General features: G+C 38.5%; 1 protein-coding gene across 3 annotated transcripts in view; it reads left to right on the top strand.

Moving 5' to 3' along the window:
- ECPAS (Ecm29 proteasome adaptor and scaffold) overlaps window positions 1-17521 on the top strand; it is a 60280-nt gene that overhangs the window by 15890 nt on the left and 26869 nt on the right. For all 3 annotated transcript variants that reach the window (XM_014889233.2, XM_014889232.2, XM_088156657.1), the window contains 17 exons: window positions 1418-1586; window positions 2060-2199; window positions 3398-3479; window positions 3720-3839; window positions 3988-4073; window positions 4335-4413; window positions 5483-5532; window positions 6087-6153; window positions 6261-6383; window positions 7463-7566; window positions 8636-8759; window positions 11049-11129; window positions 11844-12075; window positions 12612-12703; window positions 14443-14577; window positions 16574-16739; window positions 17152-17324. In XM_014889233.2, coding sequence (XP_014744719.1) covers window positions 1418-1586; window positions 2060-2199; window positions 3398-3479; window positions 3720-3839; window positions 3988-4073; window positions 4335-4413; window positions 5483-5532; window positions 6087-6153; window positions 6261-6383; window positions 7463-7566; window positions 8636-8759; window positions 11049-11129; window positions 11844-12075; window positions 12612-12703; window positions 14443-14577; window positions 16574-16739; window positions 17152-17324 — 2023 coding nt within the window. The remainder of the gene's footprint in view (window positions 1-1417; window positions 1587-2059; window positions 2200-3397; window positions 3480-3719; window positions 3840-3987; window positions 4074-4334; window positions 4414-5482; window positions 5533-6086; window positions 6154-6260; window positions 6384-7462; window positions 7567-8635; window positions 8760-11048; window positions 11130-11843; window positions 12076-12611; window positions 12704-14442; window positions 14578-16573; window positions 16740-17151; window positions 17325-17521) is intronic.

The following is a 17521-nucleotide window of genomic DNA, read 5'->3' as shown; positions in this document are numbered from 1 at the left end:
TTTTGAGCTCATAACTCTTGCTCACCTGAATGGATTAACCTAAAGGAATGAATTTTAAATAGTGGACACATGGTCTTTCTCCATGTAGATTTGTTGGAGGCCATGCTCCCCAATTAGGGGACCACTTCTCTTTGGTTTGAATATACAGAGTCTTGCAGCTTATAGTTTCAAATGCCTGTTCTTGTGTTCATGATTCACACTCTTCAGTTGGTCCAGGTTAATTGCTCTTAGCTTCATCCATGGCTGTAGCTTCAATAGATGAAGTCGTTGGGCTTTCTAGTGAGGCTTCACTCTCTTTCATGCTTTAATATTCTGGCCAGGCATGAGTTTTTAAATCACAGAATCATTTGATTTGGAAGAGACCTCTGAGAAAATACTCAGACTGAGAGTCTCAAACTGAGAGACACTGAAAGTTGGAGCTTAAGGTTTTAATTTTCTTTCCAGAAGGTGTAGAGAGTGTCTTGAGCTAGCCTGTGACTCTGAATGTCTCTCTTAAAGTCTTACTCCCTGGGGTGAGGCTGTTCACAGTTGTTTATGGCTAATTTATGCTTGCTAGAACTTGGTTTGTGATTGCCCAGTCGTGAATTAGCTTTACCAGTTTGCTGCAGTAAAGCAACCAGAAAGCTTAACTGTAGGGCTTAAAGCTCGTAATAAAGTGTTTAAAGTTTTAACTAATGAGACTTGGAATGAATCCTTATTGTTGACATTGTTTACCTCTTTTTGTTGCCTGTGTGCTGAATGCAAAATGAGAGGCTGTCTGGGGCAAAATAATTCTTGTTGATCTCTGCACTGCAATTTTGAAACCATCTGGCCAGCTTCCAAGGGTACATGGGGAAGTGGGGTGGCTTTTATGAAAGCATGGAGGTGAGCACAGGGCAGATATGTCTTAGAAAAGAACAGTTTCTGTAAAATTTTTGCTTTCCTTCCCTGCCATTTTCCAAGACAGTATCTCATTTATTTATTTTTTATATCAGGATTTGTTTCCTGGCACTTATGTAGCATATGCTTCATTGTTTCCCTTGTTAGGTTTGTGTTTTTAATAGAAATACAAATATTTTTGGAGCTTTTGGCATGAGTTTCTTGAATGTAGTACTGCATGAGTATTTACTTCTAATACAAAAGAGATAATTTTTTCTGGTTTGTAAGCTAAGAACTCTTTCTGGAAATGCCAATGGACCCTTCCCTTTTCTAACTGAAGTTTGTTTTCATTTACAATGACATTGTTACAGCTGTTGCAGAATATGTTAGGATAATTGGTAGCAGAGGCTCAAATTCTGTTTTATGTTCGAGTCATGGGATTAATTAAAGAAAAATAATCAAGTTGGACAAGTTTTGTGTCTTTCTCAATTCCAGAATCTAATTCAGCTATTAAGGTGGGTTGGAAAAGGCTCTAATAAGTCTTTCCCTGCCTGCTTAGGTTTGTATTGAATGAATCTCAAAGCCGACAAAACGTGCCCTCGGCCCAGGGGTCTTCATCAAGTAGTGTGGCAGGTCCTGGAATCCCTCAGCCACCTCCAGGGATGAGCTTTTATGCAGCCAAAAGGGTAATTGGAGATAGTCCATGGACACCAGAGCTGTTGGAACAGGTATTTAGGGGCTGGTCCTCGGTGAGCTGTGGGTGGTAATGGTGATGGTTGTGGAGGGAGGAATGGAAAGCCGGAGGGAACATATATAACTGATTCTGACCAGGTCTTTAGTTGCCCTGAGGGAATTTGAGGGATTTTGCATGATGCCTTAAGAAATTTTTGCAGTGGTGGAGAGGAAGATTATTAGGAAGCAGCCATGACTGCAGCCTACTCTTGTGTTTTGCTCCCAAAGGTTGCAACAGTGTCTTCTGTTTCTGAAGCATCCCTTTTTAGCACTGGTGCAACAGAGTATCCCATTATGGTAATACTGGTACTTCGCTGTAGATAACTTTGGCAGGAGGCAAGCTAAGAGATGGAGAGCATGTAAACTCCTTAAGCAAGCTGAAGCCATGATTTCGGACAGCTGAGCTCCTACTGCTACTGTAACATCTGCTTTCATGTCAGTAACACTGTCTTTCCATGGTATTGAACAGTGTAAGCTGGGGATAGTGAAGTTCATTGAAGCTGAGCAAGTGCCCGAACTTGAAGCTGTTATACACCTGGTTGTAGCCTCTAGCGATACAAGACACAGTGTTGCCACTGCAGCAGATCTTGAACTAAAGAGCAAGCAAAGGTAAGAACTGGATGATTGGAAAAGATAGTGTATTGCTGAAACAGCTAGCTGCAATGAATGTAGTGCCTCCAAAGAGGCCATGCTCGAGGGGAGGAAGACTGAAGTCCCTGTATGCCTGTGAAACTGTCAGGTATTCCCACTGGGCTTGGAATGGTGTGGTTTGTTGTCTTGCAGCTGGAAATGTCACTTAGCTCCAGAGATGATATCTTTAGCTGTGTGTGTTTGGTGATTTTTTGATATCACTTTTGAGCCATTTTCTTACCAAATTGTAAAGAATAACAGTGATTTCCACATTGCACTCTGTGGATTATCAAATGTCAATAAAGCTTTAGTAAATGATTCCCAGAAAAATATACTTTCATTTAATTTATTTGGACAGTAAAGAGACTAATTGTGAAATGGATCATAGTCTAGAAAGTTTAACAAGCCCTGCTGTCATTATTACTGAAACTTCTGCTCACCTGCTGTTCATCCTTCATCATCTAAAGAAATGCTTCTGTCTTTAACTCATCAAGAGGTCACAGTAATGGCTGTTGATAGTGTTTGCTGAGACATTGACGGTGAGAGTTTTTCAGGCTCATGTAGGAGGTTGGAGCAAGACAAGCCCATCTTTGAGATGTGTAGGTGGGTTCTGCAGGACTACTTAGCACAGTCAGACTTGTAATGTGAAACCTTCTGCAGCTGAGCTACCTTCTGTTCATGTATCTCAATCATGACAGGGGAGATGATTCTATTAAATGATGAAACCTGATTAAGGAAGCTGGGCTCTCCTTTGCTGTTTGTCTCATCTTTCCTTTTGAGTTGGTATTCTTTGCCCAGAGAAAAAAGTAACTGTGTGGACAATATGTAATGTTGAATGTCTTTAATGAGAAATATATGCTAGTTCACAGATTACCATTCAATATTCAATTGATAGATTACTGTGGTCTGTATGTCTTATTTCAGTGGGAGAGAAGGGAGCATGTAGGTTTCTAACAAATTACTTTATATCATGTCAGAAATTGTTGAAGTGTAATTAGTTCACGTTCTTTATCATTATATATGATGGGGATGTGGGAAAAGTGGTTGGAAGTCAAACTGAGGAGTTCTGTGTAAATTTTGGGAATAATATGAATATGATGCAAAATGCTGTATTTTAAGAAGTAGTCAAAGGTAAGAATCATAACATGTTGGTGTTCAATGTATTTTTTTCCTTCAGTTTAATTGACTGGAACAATCCTGCTATCATCAACAAAATGTATAAAGTATATCTTGGGGATATACCACTGAAAACCAAGGAGGTAAGATTTGCCTTTAGAGTTGTCTATCTTCTTAATTTCTGAAGAACTAATCTTAGTTGTCTTATTTTATTAAAAAAAAAAAGTATTTCTTATATCTGTCATTTCCTTTGATATCTGCTTTCATGGAATATTTATGCTATTTGAGTAATTGTTTTTCTTTGTGCTGATGTGTTGTGATTTGCAGCAGAAAGTAATTTACTGGTGTCCAAAGATGCATTATTTCATCTCTATTTCTGACAGGGATCTGTTCTGAAACCAGAAATGAAACGAGAGTCAGTCAGCACCCGTGTTAAATTAAAGATAGTTCCTCATCTTCTACGATCCCGGCAAGCTGCAGAAATGTTCCCAGCTAACATTCAGGTGATGCTTATTTTCCAAAGGTACACTTCCTAATCAATACTTAGAGGTAGGAAGCATTGTTATTGATGAGTGTTTAAAGAAGAGGGAGAATGAAAATCTTCGAAAGTTAAGCCAGACACTGTCTAATCTGCTCCTTCCTTTTGGTCAGGTGGTGTATGATGGACTCTTCGGTGCAAACACAAATGCAAAACTGAGAAGTCTGTCTTTGCAGTTTGTGCATCATATTTGTATCATGTAAGTAGTTCAGAAAGCATAGTGTTTTTTAGCTATTTGTCTAGAAGCCACTCTATTTAATAAAGATATAACTGAACTAATGAATTTTAAAACTCGGAGAAAATAGCATTTTTTTACTTGAAAAACAAAAGCTCAGTGTGTCTGTGCTTACACACAGTAAGATGTAATTTCTCATCTTAACACTGTCAAGAGAAGTGATACTAGAGAATATCCTTCTCAGGGATTCAAAAGATAATATTTTGTTGATCTCTTTAATTGCAGTTGTCCAGAGAGTAAAATAAAGCCCTTAGGTCCAATGCTTTTAAATGGACTTACAAAGCTGATCAATGAATACAAAGAGGTAAGATGAAAAATTCTTTATTATAATTCTTCATGTGAATAAAAGCAAAATATAAATAAATTTATGAGAAACGGATGTATCTTTTTTTGTGTTTGCTTGAGAGGCTGCTATGGGATACCTTGTAAGAATTTTTGTTGGAAGAGAAGCAAATATTTTAAAATGCTACGTAGGAAAACTCTTCTGTTTATTTAACACCTATAGATACCTGCTTGGGCACCAATTACAAAATCTCAGGAAACAATAGTGCTAATAAGATGAAGAGAGAAGTCAAAGTAGTATCTCTTACTCTAGAGCACACAAGGACCTCAACTCTGAATGTTTATCCCATTGTGTTAAGCATCTGTATAGGCCTGCTTGTTATATATTCCATCCTGTCTATCCAGGGATGATATTACTATGGGAAGGGTGTTGTCAAAGAGAATTGCAAATGCCAATATGGCCTGACGAGGTGTTTCTAGTGCCATTTCAGAAGTGAAACCCCATGATACTCCTAGATGTACCTTAGAAAGGGCAGATGCTGCAGATCACCTCTTCTGCAGCTTTGAACTTTTTGCTGCTTCATTTGAACTTTAAATGTGACCTTCTGGCCTGAGCTGGCACTTGAATGCATGGGACACCCTGCCATTGGAAGGGAATGAAAAAGGATGAAGTAAGCCCCTGTGTATAAATGTTCTGTATTTGTCATCCACAGGATGCATTGTGCAAACAGCTTCCTTTGTTTACAGCTGCTGTTCAGAGCTAGTGACTGTTTCATATACTCACTGAATCTCCTTATTTGTTTCTTTTGAACTAAAATGTGGTTAACTGAGACAAGAAGAGAGATTTATATTTTGCAGTTTCGGTTTCTTAGACAAAAGTATGCTCCCTTTCTATATAATATATATTTTTTTTTTTCTATATAATGTCTTTATTCTTGGCTAGAAATAGTTTATATTTTAGAATTCTTTTTCCATGAAAGCCTGCTTGAGCAGTTTGAAGACAGAATTTAAAGTAAATGTTTATTTATAACAGGTACACCTGTAGTTATTTCCGGTTTTGCTAAATTCTATATATTGTTTTATTATTCAAGGATTCAAAACTGCTTTCAATGGCATATTCAGCGGTTGGAAAGCTCTCCAGGTAACTGAAGCATCATTTAAGCAATGGGACATCGAATAACTTTTCTAGAGTAATTAGTTAATTTATCAGCAGCAAGCTTTATGCTGCCTGCCAATTTTACAGTTGAGTGCATGGCACAGAGAAAAGCGTTCTTGTGACAACTCCAGAGATGTAAAAAGAAATATGTTTTTAGCTGATGGCTTCTCTAGCAGTGATTAATGGCAGCTCATGAATTATGCACAGAACTTAAGAAACGGTTCTGCATTCTGGATTGCCAGAAATGCAAAAGTAAGGAGTGTTCAGCAAAGACCAGAGTGCATGAAGCTAGGCAAGTCGTATGTTCAGTCATTTGCTGGGGATCTAAGTGGTTGTCCATAAAATGTCTCACTTTCCAAACTGTGTTAAAGGAGGGAGAATGTGCTGCTTTATGGTGGGTATGGCTAAGAGCAGACTTTCTATACTAGCTCTAATTGTTTTATACTTAAAATTTCGAATGAGGGGAAGACCAATGCAATGTGAAGCATTTAAATTTAAAAAACCACAAAAGCTTGATGGATTAAAATATCTTGTTTCAGCCGAATGCCTCAGCTCTTTACCAAGGATATAGCACTGGTACAGCAATTTTTTGAAGCCTTATGCAAGGTAGGTGCTGATGGGGTTTTAGGAAATCATTATTGTTTTCTTCTGATTCTGCTCAGTTCTTGACATTACACGCTGTAAAGTGAAAACTCTTGTTTTTTTTTCTACAGGAAGATGCTGATACTAGACTTGCCATTCAAGAGGCATTGTCTATGATGGTTGGGGCATATAGTAACTTGGAAGGAGCCCAGCGTACCCTGATGGAAGCTCTTGTAGCATCTTATTTAATAAAGGTATTTTCAGTGAAGTAAAAATCACATATCTTGAAAAAAGAGCAATTAATTGTCTTCCTGTTTTCTGACACTTCCTGTTAGATACTTCTGGAGCATATCTTCCTTTTCTTACTGAATGTATTTGCCTGTCTGTGAGAAGGCAGGGTGTGTATGCTCAGATAAAATACTTCTCATATGGCCTGGTGACAGCAAGGAAGGTAATGCTGCAATTCTGTTTAGCAAAAAACCAAATCCATTGCTATTGCATTGTATGTTTCTCATAGTTTTCTCCTTACAAAACTTTGAGAAGTAAATGCTTCAAGGACTGAAATGCTTTGGGACATGGAGAGTTTGGTAGAAAGGATCATTCACTGCTAAATGGGGTTTCAGCAGTCTGTGTGATATCTGACATAAGGCATCTGTGAACCTTTCCAGGAGCTCAGCCTTGAGACACTAGTCTAGACTTAACCAGACTTGACTTACTCATACTTTGAGCACCTTGTTTGTGTTCAGAATACATCAGAAGTCTGGATTTTCAGGAGGAATGAGTGTTACATACTCTGTGTTTGCATGTGTACTCAGGCTGACTGTGGAGGTGTATGTATTTCTGGTATAAGAGATAATTTTCATGCTGATAACTCCTTTACTCAGGGGATCCAAGTCTCCAGGCAGTACCTTTTTGAGACTATCTGTACCTCACAGACAGAATGACCACCCTAAGCTGATGTTTCTTTCCCACCTCTGGTTATGCTTCTCTTAAGCATAGCTCTGTTTTCCGTGGAAAGATGATATATGTCAGTTTCATTTCAAAAATGCCTGGGTTGAGCAGTTCAGTTTTTCAAGAATTAGTATGATTCCCCAAAGTCTGTATATTTAATTAAACATTTAATTCCCCACTTGCATATATGTGAGAAGTTTGCTTTTCTTTGCCCTGTCTACTGCCATATGAAGTGTAAGCACAAGTAATCTCAAAATATCTAAACTTTTTGAATCATGTTGGTATCAGAGGTAAAACAAATGACTGATGATGTACAAGTGGTGGAAGTCATTACTGCTGTCATTTAAAACTCAACCATATGTTTGTGTCTTTTTCCTTTAAGCCTGAAGTTCAAGTACGTCAAGTGGCTGTAAAATTTGCTAGCACGGTGTTCCCTCCAGATCATATCCCTTCCAGATACTTACTCCTGTTAGCTGCAGGAGACCCGTAAGTTGCTTTCCTTCATAAATAATTTTCTCATATATATGTATGTATGTGTGTGTATATATATGTCTATAAGCATATGCACACACACGTATATGCATTCTATATATTGGGATTAAATATAATACACATATCTGTGTATGTGTAAGTTCGCAAATAAATAACTCAAAGAAGATTAAATATGGTAGTATGGAAATCAAACTTCACATTCTCGACATTCCTATGGAGAACTGTTACTATACTCAGTGACAGTCTTTAGATTGTTTTTTCTTGTTTCAGATGAGCTGCAGTCACTAAAGCACTTCGTATTAATGATCAACTGCAGCTGGAAAATTAAAAATGCATTAACTGAAATCACTTTTACAATGTCTAGAAATTATGTTTTCCTGGCAAATTCTATCAGTCTATTTTTAGCAGGTATTTGAAAAGAGTTGAGCATGCAGTTTTGAGAGTTGCCACTCTCTGCTGAGGAGTAGGTGACTTATCAAATTACAGTAATCATTTCATTTGCGGTTTTCTGTTACTGCAGTGTAAGTGGCGGGAGTTTTTTTCCAGCTTACTTTAATTACTAAATTTGTGATGGGAGTAGCTATTGTGTAACTAAGGAAAGCTAAACAGATCAGTTGCAACAACCAACTCTGTCCTTGCAGTATCTGCACTGTTTCAGGAGTAGTTACATGTTGTTAAGTAAATAATGATAAATCTGGTAGGTGGCAGCTGAAGTTTTGACTATAGGAAGTGATAGGGAGAAGTAGCAAATAGGAAAACAAGAATGTGGGAACCAGGAACTGATGATAAGCACTAGAAGGATGTGAGAGGAACAGAAGTGAGCTCAATCCAGACAGTTTGGCAAAGAGCACTCAATACTATCCCGTTTTCTTTCCTATCTCTAAAATAAATGAATATTAAAAGTGGTAGTGGAGGATTTTTTCCTCCCTTTTTTTTTTCAAAAAACCCCTCCACATTTCATTTAAAAACTGTTCTCTCTCCTCCAGCTTCCTAACATACCTTATTGCTCATTAAAGGCTGTTCTGTGAAAATAATGTCTGTTTCTCATCTTTTCTTCTGAAAGGCGGGAAGAAGTACATGGAGAAGCCCAGCGGGTATTGAGAACATTTTCTGGAAAAAATGAAAAGGAGAGTTCTGGGAAGCAGATGCCTTCCTTCCCCGAAATGGTCTATTACATTCAAGACAAGGTACAATGCTTCTGGCACAGTAAATGACAAATAGATGCATGATGCTCAGGCATGGGATAAGTGTGGTCTTGCCTTCCCTGTGTCTGTTTCCTAGAGCTCTCCCAAGGAATAAAGTTAGTGAAAATCAAAGTAAAGACCACACATCGTATTTCATTGCCAAGATTACCACTTGTCATCACTTTCTGCTGGCAGCAATTGCAAGAGATTCAAGTGTTAAGTAGTGAGGCATATCTTTTAAATAGATGAATAAAAGATGAATCTATTAAAAAGGGTATGTTTAGCTTTCTGGAAATTTGTGCAGATGATATGTGGAATGAGGAATCCACTTTTCAATGCTTATAATCCAGTATGTTTCACAAACACAGTTCCTGAAGGTGCAAGAAGACTACTTTTTATTTGGCCCAGTGAACAATAATGTACATAAACAAAAAAAAATCCTAGTCTAGGAAAGGAGATACCAGACAAGTGAAGAAGCCTGATATGTTAACTTATATGCTTAATTTTTCATCTTTATTGCAATTTGTGGAATAATGGCGATGTAAATGGCCTTTCATTAGTTTAGTGGAATGATGCACAGAAAATTGTGTCAGTCAGTTTACTCACAACTGTTTGCGCTGAGAGCTCATCTGGAGAAGTGCTAAAATACTATCTGTATTACACACTTCTATGTATAGTAGCTATACTAGGTTTACAAGCAGTGAAGATGTGGAGAGTCACTGACAATGTTTCTTCCTGTGATAGCCTACTTTTGAAAAAAATGTCAGAAGTATGTATTGTTGAAGCACATGTGATTTTACAAGAGGTCTGTGGTAGCAGAACTCTTACACCTGAGAGTTTTCTTCTGAAGTGTGTTTTCTGATGATGTTGCACTCTACTAATACTCTGAAGTATTTGAAGTTCTATGAGAAAACTTGCTTTTTGAACAGAATGCTGACTATTTAAGTAGATATTAAAAAATTAAGAAACCAAGATTGAGTTTTAGATAACACTCTTAAATTCTGTCCCCTTGAAGTTAGTTTTATTTTTTTTAACATTTGTAATATTTGTAATATAACATTTTAATATTTGTAATATTTGTAATATAAAATTGAATAATTATGGATCAGTGTAGTTTAATCACTACTGACGAAAGCAAAAGTCCCTCAATCATGGGGCAATTAAAATTTTTTTTCAAGCACTTTTCCAATCTTTGTGTCCTGAAGGTGTATTTAAAAATCCTAGAGGTATAATTATTTGTTTAGTTATCTCAAAGTGGGATTTTTCACATGCTGTCAATAATCTGACTTTTGGAGATGCTTGCAAAGTCTGTGTGCATTGCCATGGCACAGTTGGCTGAGATGAAAAAGGACTGCATGATTTAGCATGATCCTTTTCTCCTTCTGTGAGAAAAATATATGTGAAAGAGTAGGACCCAATCTGCTGGATATTGGTGGGAAACCATTCCTCAAGGTAGTCACTGTCTGTTCACTAGATCAGATTTTCTGTAATAAATCTCTGTCATTGAAATTAACACTACAAAAGATCACAGTGTGGTAAGGGGAGTGCAGATCTGTTGTCTTCTGCAGTTGCCTTGTGTGTTTACTCAAGTACAAGGCTGCCTGACTAAATCAAGCCCTACCACTGATGTGCATGTTGCCTGTTTAATATAGACATATTGCTTTTCTGCAACATTTGCAGTGGGTGTCACTTAAAACCTCCTGTTTGGATGTTTTTAGGCTGCCATTTTCCTGCTTGTCAAAGCTAACATTTACATGTTAGGAAAGAAGTTGCTCACTTGCTGCTGCAGCCTTCCACGTAACAGGTAGAGAGGTTCCCTCTGAGTCTCTCTCAGTCTGAGAGTCTCCCTGGACTTGTCTGGCACAGCACAGGCACCCACCTCCTAGTACTGGGAAAGCCTAGCTGCTTTGCAGCCTCTCTATGCAGAGCTATCATTTTAAAGCTTTCTGGCTGCCTGTGAGGGGGGTGGCTCAGAGTTTGGACGTTTATGAGGTACTTTTAAATTCTAAAGTGCTTCTTTGTTTCCTGAAAGGAAGAAAGAATGTACTCCTTTAGCCTGCCCTGCTATTCCCTCTCATGCATTCAGAGTTTCCTCTTTCTGAATTGATATAATGTGGATGGACCTGACTATTACCAAGTGCACTGTGCCCTTTTTATTACAGAGCTGTTGCACATTTTCAGTTACTAAGTGAAGGATTAACACAGTCACATCAGCAAAATTTCACTGAGCTTTCCAACATCTCTGCTATTATGGGTCTGAATGTTCTACTCTTAATATATTCTGTTGTTTAGGCCACTCACCGAATGAAAACTCCAGCTAAATACATGACTGGAACTGCAGCGTTGCCTTTTAATCCTGCCACATTTGGAGAGGTAATTGTCCAGTTTTACTTCCTCAGATGTGTACCGCTATTTATCTAGAGGACAAGTAGGATAAGAAGTTAACAGGTACCATAAGTCACCCTATATTCTAAAATTCTTTGAAACAGATGTTGGGATTAACTCTCCGTCCTTTGTCCTCAAACTGCAGTCTGAACAAGATTTTCTTGAGGGGTTTGGGAGGCATGTTCACGAGAGGATTGCTGCACTGCTTTCTGCAGTATCTCTAGTGGAGTGGCATTTAGGTATCAGACAAGCAGTCCTGTGTAGAGGTCCCATTATGTTCCGCGGGGCTCTTTTCCTAACACAATCCCAGGCTTTGGAGATCTGTAGACACCAACTGAGATGGGAAGTGAGTTCTGTATTCGCAATGTGTTGGGTTGCATTTGTATGTCAAATCAGTATAGGGTACAGGCTGAACTCCCTGCAAGGAGTAGCATCAGCTGATGATAAACCAGAAGTCTGCATATGATTTAATCTTTAGAGTGATGTAGGTTTGTCAGGCCTATTGCAGAAAGCGCTTCTAAGGTTTGTTACACTTTATATTTGTTCCTGTGTATTATACTAACTCTTCTGTCTATATTTGAGAAAAGAAAAGATTATTCCATTTTGGTTACATTTAATACAGCATATTCTCTGCTCTTTTGTCTCCTGCATAGTTTTTCATAGTTTATGCATTCAGGATCCTATGTTTTTATCTTCTCTTAGATAGTTCTCTATCTGCGGATGTGTCTTGCTCACAGTGCTGGTGTGGTGCCAACCTCACAGAGCTTGGCTGATATGCAAGATCATGCTCCAGCCATTGGACGTTACATAAGAAACCTCATGTCTGGCAACCACATATCTTTCTCTTCTTCCTTCTCCTCTTCAAAAAGTGCAGAAACCAACCCTGTGCATATATATATTGGCCTTCTTCAGCAGCTCTTAGCAGGTGTTGGAGGTAAGAAGCTGTGCAGCAGTATCCTGAAGAAACCAATATCTTCTCTTACTAGAAATGAGCTGTCTTGTGTTTTGAACTTGCCTTCAGCAATCACAGAGCTGAAGCACAGACTATGTACTATTTAGTTTAAACTTGTTTTCTTCTGTGCTATTTTATAGGTGAGAGAAAGCATGGCTGTAAAATTGCAGCATCAGTTGACATAATAGTGTAAAATTGTGAAGCCATTGAATATAACAGCTTCCTCACCAGTGAATACTTTGTCTTCCTCACTCTGATAATAGCCCATCTGCCACAAGTGTAGACTGAAACATTTGAATGCATTTTGAATGAATTGCTACTAGAGTGTTTGCTTTTATTAGTTTCCCTAATATGTCTGAGAAATATTGCACCCTATTATTCTGTGTTGTTTGTTATTCCTAGTGAATTACAAATAAATGCCTGAAATGCCTGATACTTCTTTACCTGCTTTTAGCACTGAATGTTACATTGTAAATACTGGAGTTGTTTAATAACCTGGTTCTTTAATTATTGTTTAGGTTTGCCAGTCATGTATTGTCTTCTAGAAGTTGTTTCAGTGTATCCAGAAAAACTAGCCACCAGATTTGTAGACAAAATGGATTGGATTAAGGTATTGTGATAACCTTTTTTTTTGTGTGTGTTTTCCGGGGGAGGTGGATGGAATTTGGCATTACCAAAATCTGGCACATTTCTCATGGTGAAATAGAGTATTATTTCCAAATATGCACTTGATTTGAAATCTAGTATTTCTATTCACAATCAACGCTTCATGAAATACTGTATGTGCCAGGATGGAGAAAATTATTTTTTGGTTCTTTCATATTACTGTTTTTGTTCATTCACTTACATGTTCTAGGTAGTCTGTCATCTATCCTGTTGGTATAATCATCCATTTTTTCCTCTGCAGAAGAAAGCCAAAGACAAAATTCTGCACATTTTTGACAGTGTGAATATTTCAGTGGGAAGATGTGAATGACTTCTTACAAGATGTGATTAATTACATCCCTAGTTGTTTTAGAGACCTTTCTGTGGAGATGTTTTTTTTCTGTTTACTAGCCCCAGACAAAAAAAACAACCCCGTACACTGGAGTCTGCTTGGGAGTAAGCCAAGGAGAATTCTGCTTTCCCTAGATTCTTTTCCCAGGCAGCCCTGTTTTTTCATGATTTGTCTCAAACATGTAGGATTTTTGACAGTCTTACAGGTTGCCATTGCTTTCACTGGGGCAATATGGCAGAAACAAATACTTAATCAAGGCTGAAAAACATTAGAATGTGTTCTAATAGTTTCTCCTGATGATATCTGAGCTGCATTGCACTATATGCAGGTTATCACTATCCATTTACTTGCAGATGTGAACCATACAGGAGAATACTTAAAAACATGTCCCTTTTATCTGATGAGTATTCCTCATCATTTGTAGAAAACTCTTCCTTGTCCTTGGCCTAGTGGCCATTTGCAGAATTAAACTTCTAGTAGTTGTTGATAGTTCCGACTTTCAGAAATAATGTTGTAAATCATATTTCATGTGTTTTTGCCTTGCCAAGTGAAACGAACAGGTTGAGGGGTTTATTAGAAGTCAGATATGTGATCTGTTGTTAGGCTGAAGTTAACATTACATTTAATGACCCTGGCAAGATTATTTCTTGTTTGTTTGCGTGGCTCATTTTGGTTTCTTTGTGGTGGCCCAAGGCACTCAGAGATTTGGGTATGAATATTTCATGGGAGTGTATTGCATTATGCATCAGATTGCTGGTAGAGGTAAGATTGTCATAACAAATTACCTGAAGCTTCCAAAATTAAAATTTTAATAACTTATTTAGACAATACAAAATCTCAGGTACAAATTGGGTAATTTTGCTTTGAGAACCATGGTTTCCTGGACATTTCTTTTTTGTCATGGTTGGATTTGAATGGTTAACTCTTTTGAGGGGGTTTTCCCCCTTTAATTAATAGGAACGGTATGGAAGCCTCCAGCAGCTCAGGGAAAGTAGTGGTTTAGGGCTTTTTAAGCACAGTACGAATGCAAAACCTGGAAGCTCTTAGCTGGAGACAAAATTTGGCCAAGAATTTGATCTGCATGTTTTAACACAGAACTGGTGGGTGGCTGTCTTGTGGCTAGTGGTCTTCTTTCTCCAAAATGCTCAGTGTGTAATGAATGCTTTGTTGAATTGAGGGCTTTGTTTCTTATTAAATGATAATGCTGTTGATTTAAAGAGTGCTTTCTGAACTAATAACTATTTATGTATCTCCATGACAGTTATCTTTGTATATTGAAGCTCTTTATGAACAGACTGGGTAAGAAGCTGCTTCCATATTTCATGGTTTTGTTTTTTTTTTAACTTCCACAGAACCTGATGAACACTAACAAAGAGGAAATGCGTGAGCTTGCAGCCTTGTTCTATTCTGTAGTGCTGTCTACCATGTCTGGAGATGAGCTTAGGGCATCCTTGGAGCAGCTGATCAAGATGACAAAAGATAGCCATGTAATTATCTTCCTTTGTCTGCTTCTTGTTTTTTCTCATGTCGTGTACCTGATAAGATATTTGAATCTTTCCCTGTGTCCAGGATGTGTTAACCTTAATCTGGGTGTAAAATAAACTAGCTGACTTCCAGTTGGATGTTGAGGAGGGATTTTTTCTGTAGGTGAGTGCAACAGATCTTTAAATAAATTAATCCCCGAAGCTGTTAAGGTCAGTGGAAGGATTTTACAGAGGCCGGTCCCAAACAAAGCACCGTTACATATTTAACTGCTTTTAGCCAGCAAAATGGCCACATCCCATTGAGTGGTAATGGATCACACTACCTACCTCAAACTGTTTATCAGTTCCTTATTCCTGAGCACCCACAGAATCAAGAAAATTTTTAGCTTGTTAAAATGTTTAATTCATTCCTCCTGAGCCATGGTTGCCTCCTGGGTTCTCACCACCTCAGGATCTTGTGCTGTGTTAGGGCTGTGCCGCCTTTCCTCTTGCCCCACATGGACTGCTCAGCAGCCCTCCACAATTGTGTCTTTACATGCTGAGTTTGCCTGCCTTCCCTTCTCCAGCAGTTCTTTTTGCCTCTCCTTATCCTTATTTGTCCATTTACCACTGCAAGCATGGAAAAGAAGTCCTGAAAACAAATTGGTCTGATTTTTGTACTGGTGTGTCCTGAATCCTGTGTAGGAGGGAAAGGAGTAGCATTTCTATGTTCTGTTTCCCCAAAATGGTTTTGTATCAGTCTCTCTAAAGGACTTAAAGGGCCGCCATTTTACATTGCAGGTAACAGGCTGACAAGCAGTACTGATTGCTTTATATTGTAGTTAACAAACGTGATTTATTTTGAATCTTTGAAGGATCTGCCTGTGAGCCAAAGCCATGTCATTGCTCAGTTTTGTGTAGGGCACAGCTCCTGCAGTCATGAAGCCAGTATAGATGGGTCCCAACCCCTCACTGCTGCTTTCAGCCCCACTCACCCCTGTGAACTGTTAAAAGAAGAAAAAGCAGGGTGTTCCCATGCCTTTGTGGGTCTGAGCCAGGTAGAGCTTTGACTTGCTGCTACTGTACAAAACCGCTTGAATTTGTACAGCTAGGGGTGTTGATGATCCTGGTGTCTCAGTAAGGACTGCATGGTAAATGGATAACTAAAGTGGGGATGGGAGAAGGATCCATCTTCTGTTGGCTTTGCTGCAGTGAGACCACATCAAGACCACATCAAGCTGGTGGCCAGGCTAGGTTGAGGATCCCATTCTGGCAGTACAATAGTGCCAGTGCAACATATGTAGTGTTAAAATAAAAAACAAGAGGTATGAACCAGTCTAAGCTTAAGCCTCTGCACCCTTCTGTTTGGTTTTTTGTTTGTTTGTTTGTTTTTTCAGTTAGGTAGCATTTGAATCTCACAGCCTTGTTTCTGCACAAAATCCTTTTGTTAGAATTCACTTATAGGAGTAAACATGGTCATTAAATAGTTTCAGCACCAAAACAGCATTGGAAAAATTGGTATTCTTGACATTTAATTATATTAATTAGGTTTCACAATTTGTGGCCTGCCAAACTGTAGAGGCATTGCTTTCAGCATAGGTCAGGTATATTCTCATTCTCAGCCATCCAAATGTAGAGCAATTACCTTCTACTACTTTTTACCAAAGAGTACATTTTGTCCCTTTAGTCTGTCTCGTTTTTAAGTAGAGACAATGTAGTCTGGGATTTTTTTAAGTCTAGTTACCAAAGCGGGGGTAGCCTTAGGAATGTGAGTGCTGGTTCCTAATCTGCCTTCCTAGATCTGTTTTAAGTTTTGTTAATTAATCTTGAAGAACTCTATTCATCAGAGAGCACTAACAATATCAAACTCCCTGTTGTCTTATTGTGTGTTAGAGCTCTGCATTCTTCAGGGTGCCTTCTGATCTGGCTTGTCCATTGTGTTTTTAAATCAGTGCTTTGTGCAAAGTGTTACTTACTTTGAAAATGAGATTTTTTTTTGCACTGTTGGTGTTGTCTGTAGAGCCCGGAGGTCCAACATGGATCCTTGTTGGCTTTGGGATTTACAGTAGGAAGGTACTTGGCCAAAAGGAAAATCAGAACAATGGAGCTACATGACATAGATCAACCAAACACTTCAGTCATGCCGGGACAAGAACAACTTATAAAGTTGACAACAGAGACAATAGGTAACTTCCTGCTTAAGATATTGCTGCATGTAACAGTTGTGGTTTTTTTTAATCCACCCCAGGCTAAGTATTTTTCTGAGATGCCCAGCCCATAAATAGTGAAATATTGAGTTAAATTTTTGTGATAGAGTTGGCAGCCTAAGAATGTCGTTTGGTTAGATGTATGGACATTTCAACAAAACCAAGGTGGACTTTGTAACTTGCAGACCAGCGCAGCACAATCAGGAGTGATGTCATTGCCTAGATTCCTCTGAAATGCCCTTCCATTTTTTTCTAACATAATGCTTCCTACTAACTATAGAGATTAATGCTTTGCTTCTTGCATGGGTGAAATACAAGTGCCTGCCCACTGCTAAATAATAATAATACAAAGCACAAAATCTGAATCATCCTGGTTTGCTTTTCCCTATAGGTTCTTTTCTGGACAGTACCTCTCCCTTCCTTGTGGTAGGTGCTTGTATGGCTCTTGGGGAGATTGGCAGGAATGGCCCCTTGCCAATCCCCAACGAAGGAACAGGATTTACAAAGCTGCAACTTGTTGAAAATTTACTGGCCCGAATCCCTTCCAGCAAGGAAACAAATAAGGCAAGATTTTTGTGATGTTCTTATGATTCCTGTTCATTTCTTGAATGCACACTAGGTATATGTATGACGTGCCAACTCAGCTTCGTTTTTTAAAGGAATTTGGCTTTTTTGTTAGCTTTACTGAGTTGGGTAGTGTCAGGTTCTTTCTAATATTGTCTAGCACTGATCACTTGTCCTTTCTATAGTCATAACTAGGG

The sequence above is a fragment of the Sturnus vulgaris genome, chromosome Z (assembly GCF_052056855.1).
Source record: "Sturnus vulgaris isolate bStuVul1 chromosome Z, bStuVul1.hap1, whole genome shotgun sequence".
Classification (NCBI taxonomy): domain Eukaryota; kingdom Metazoa; phylum Chordata; class Aves; order Passeriformes; family Sturnidae; genus Sturnus; species Sturnus vulgaris.
Note: the sequence above shows the minus strand (reverse complement) of the source record. Positions and strands in the feature narration are given on the sequence as shown.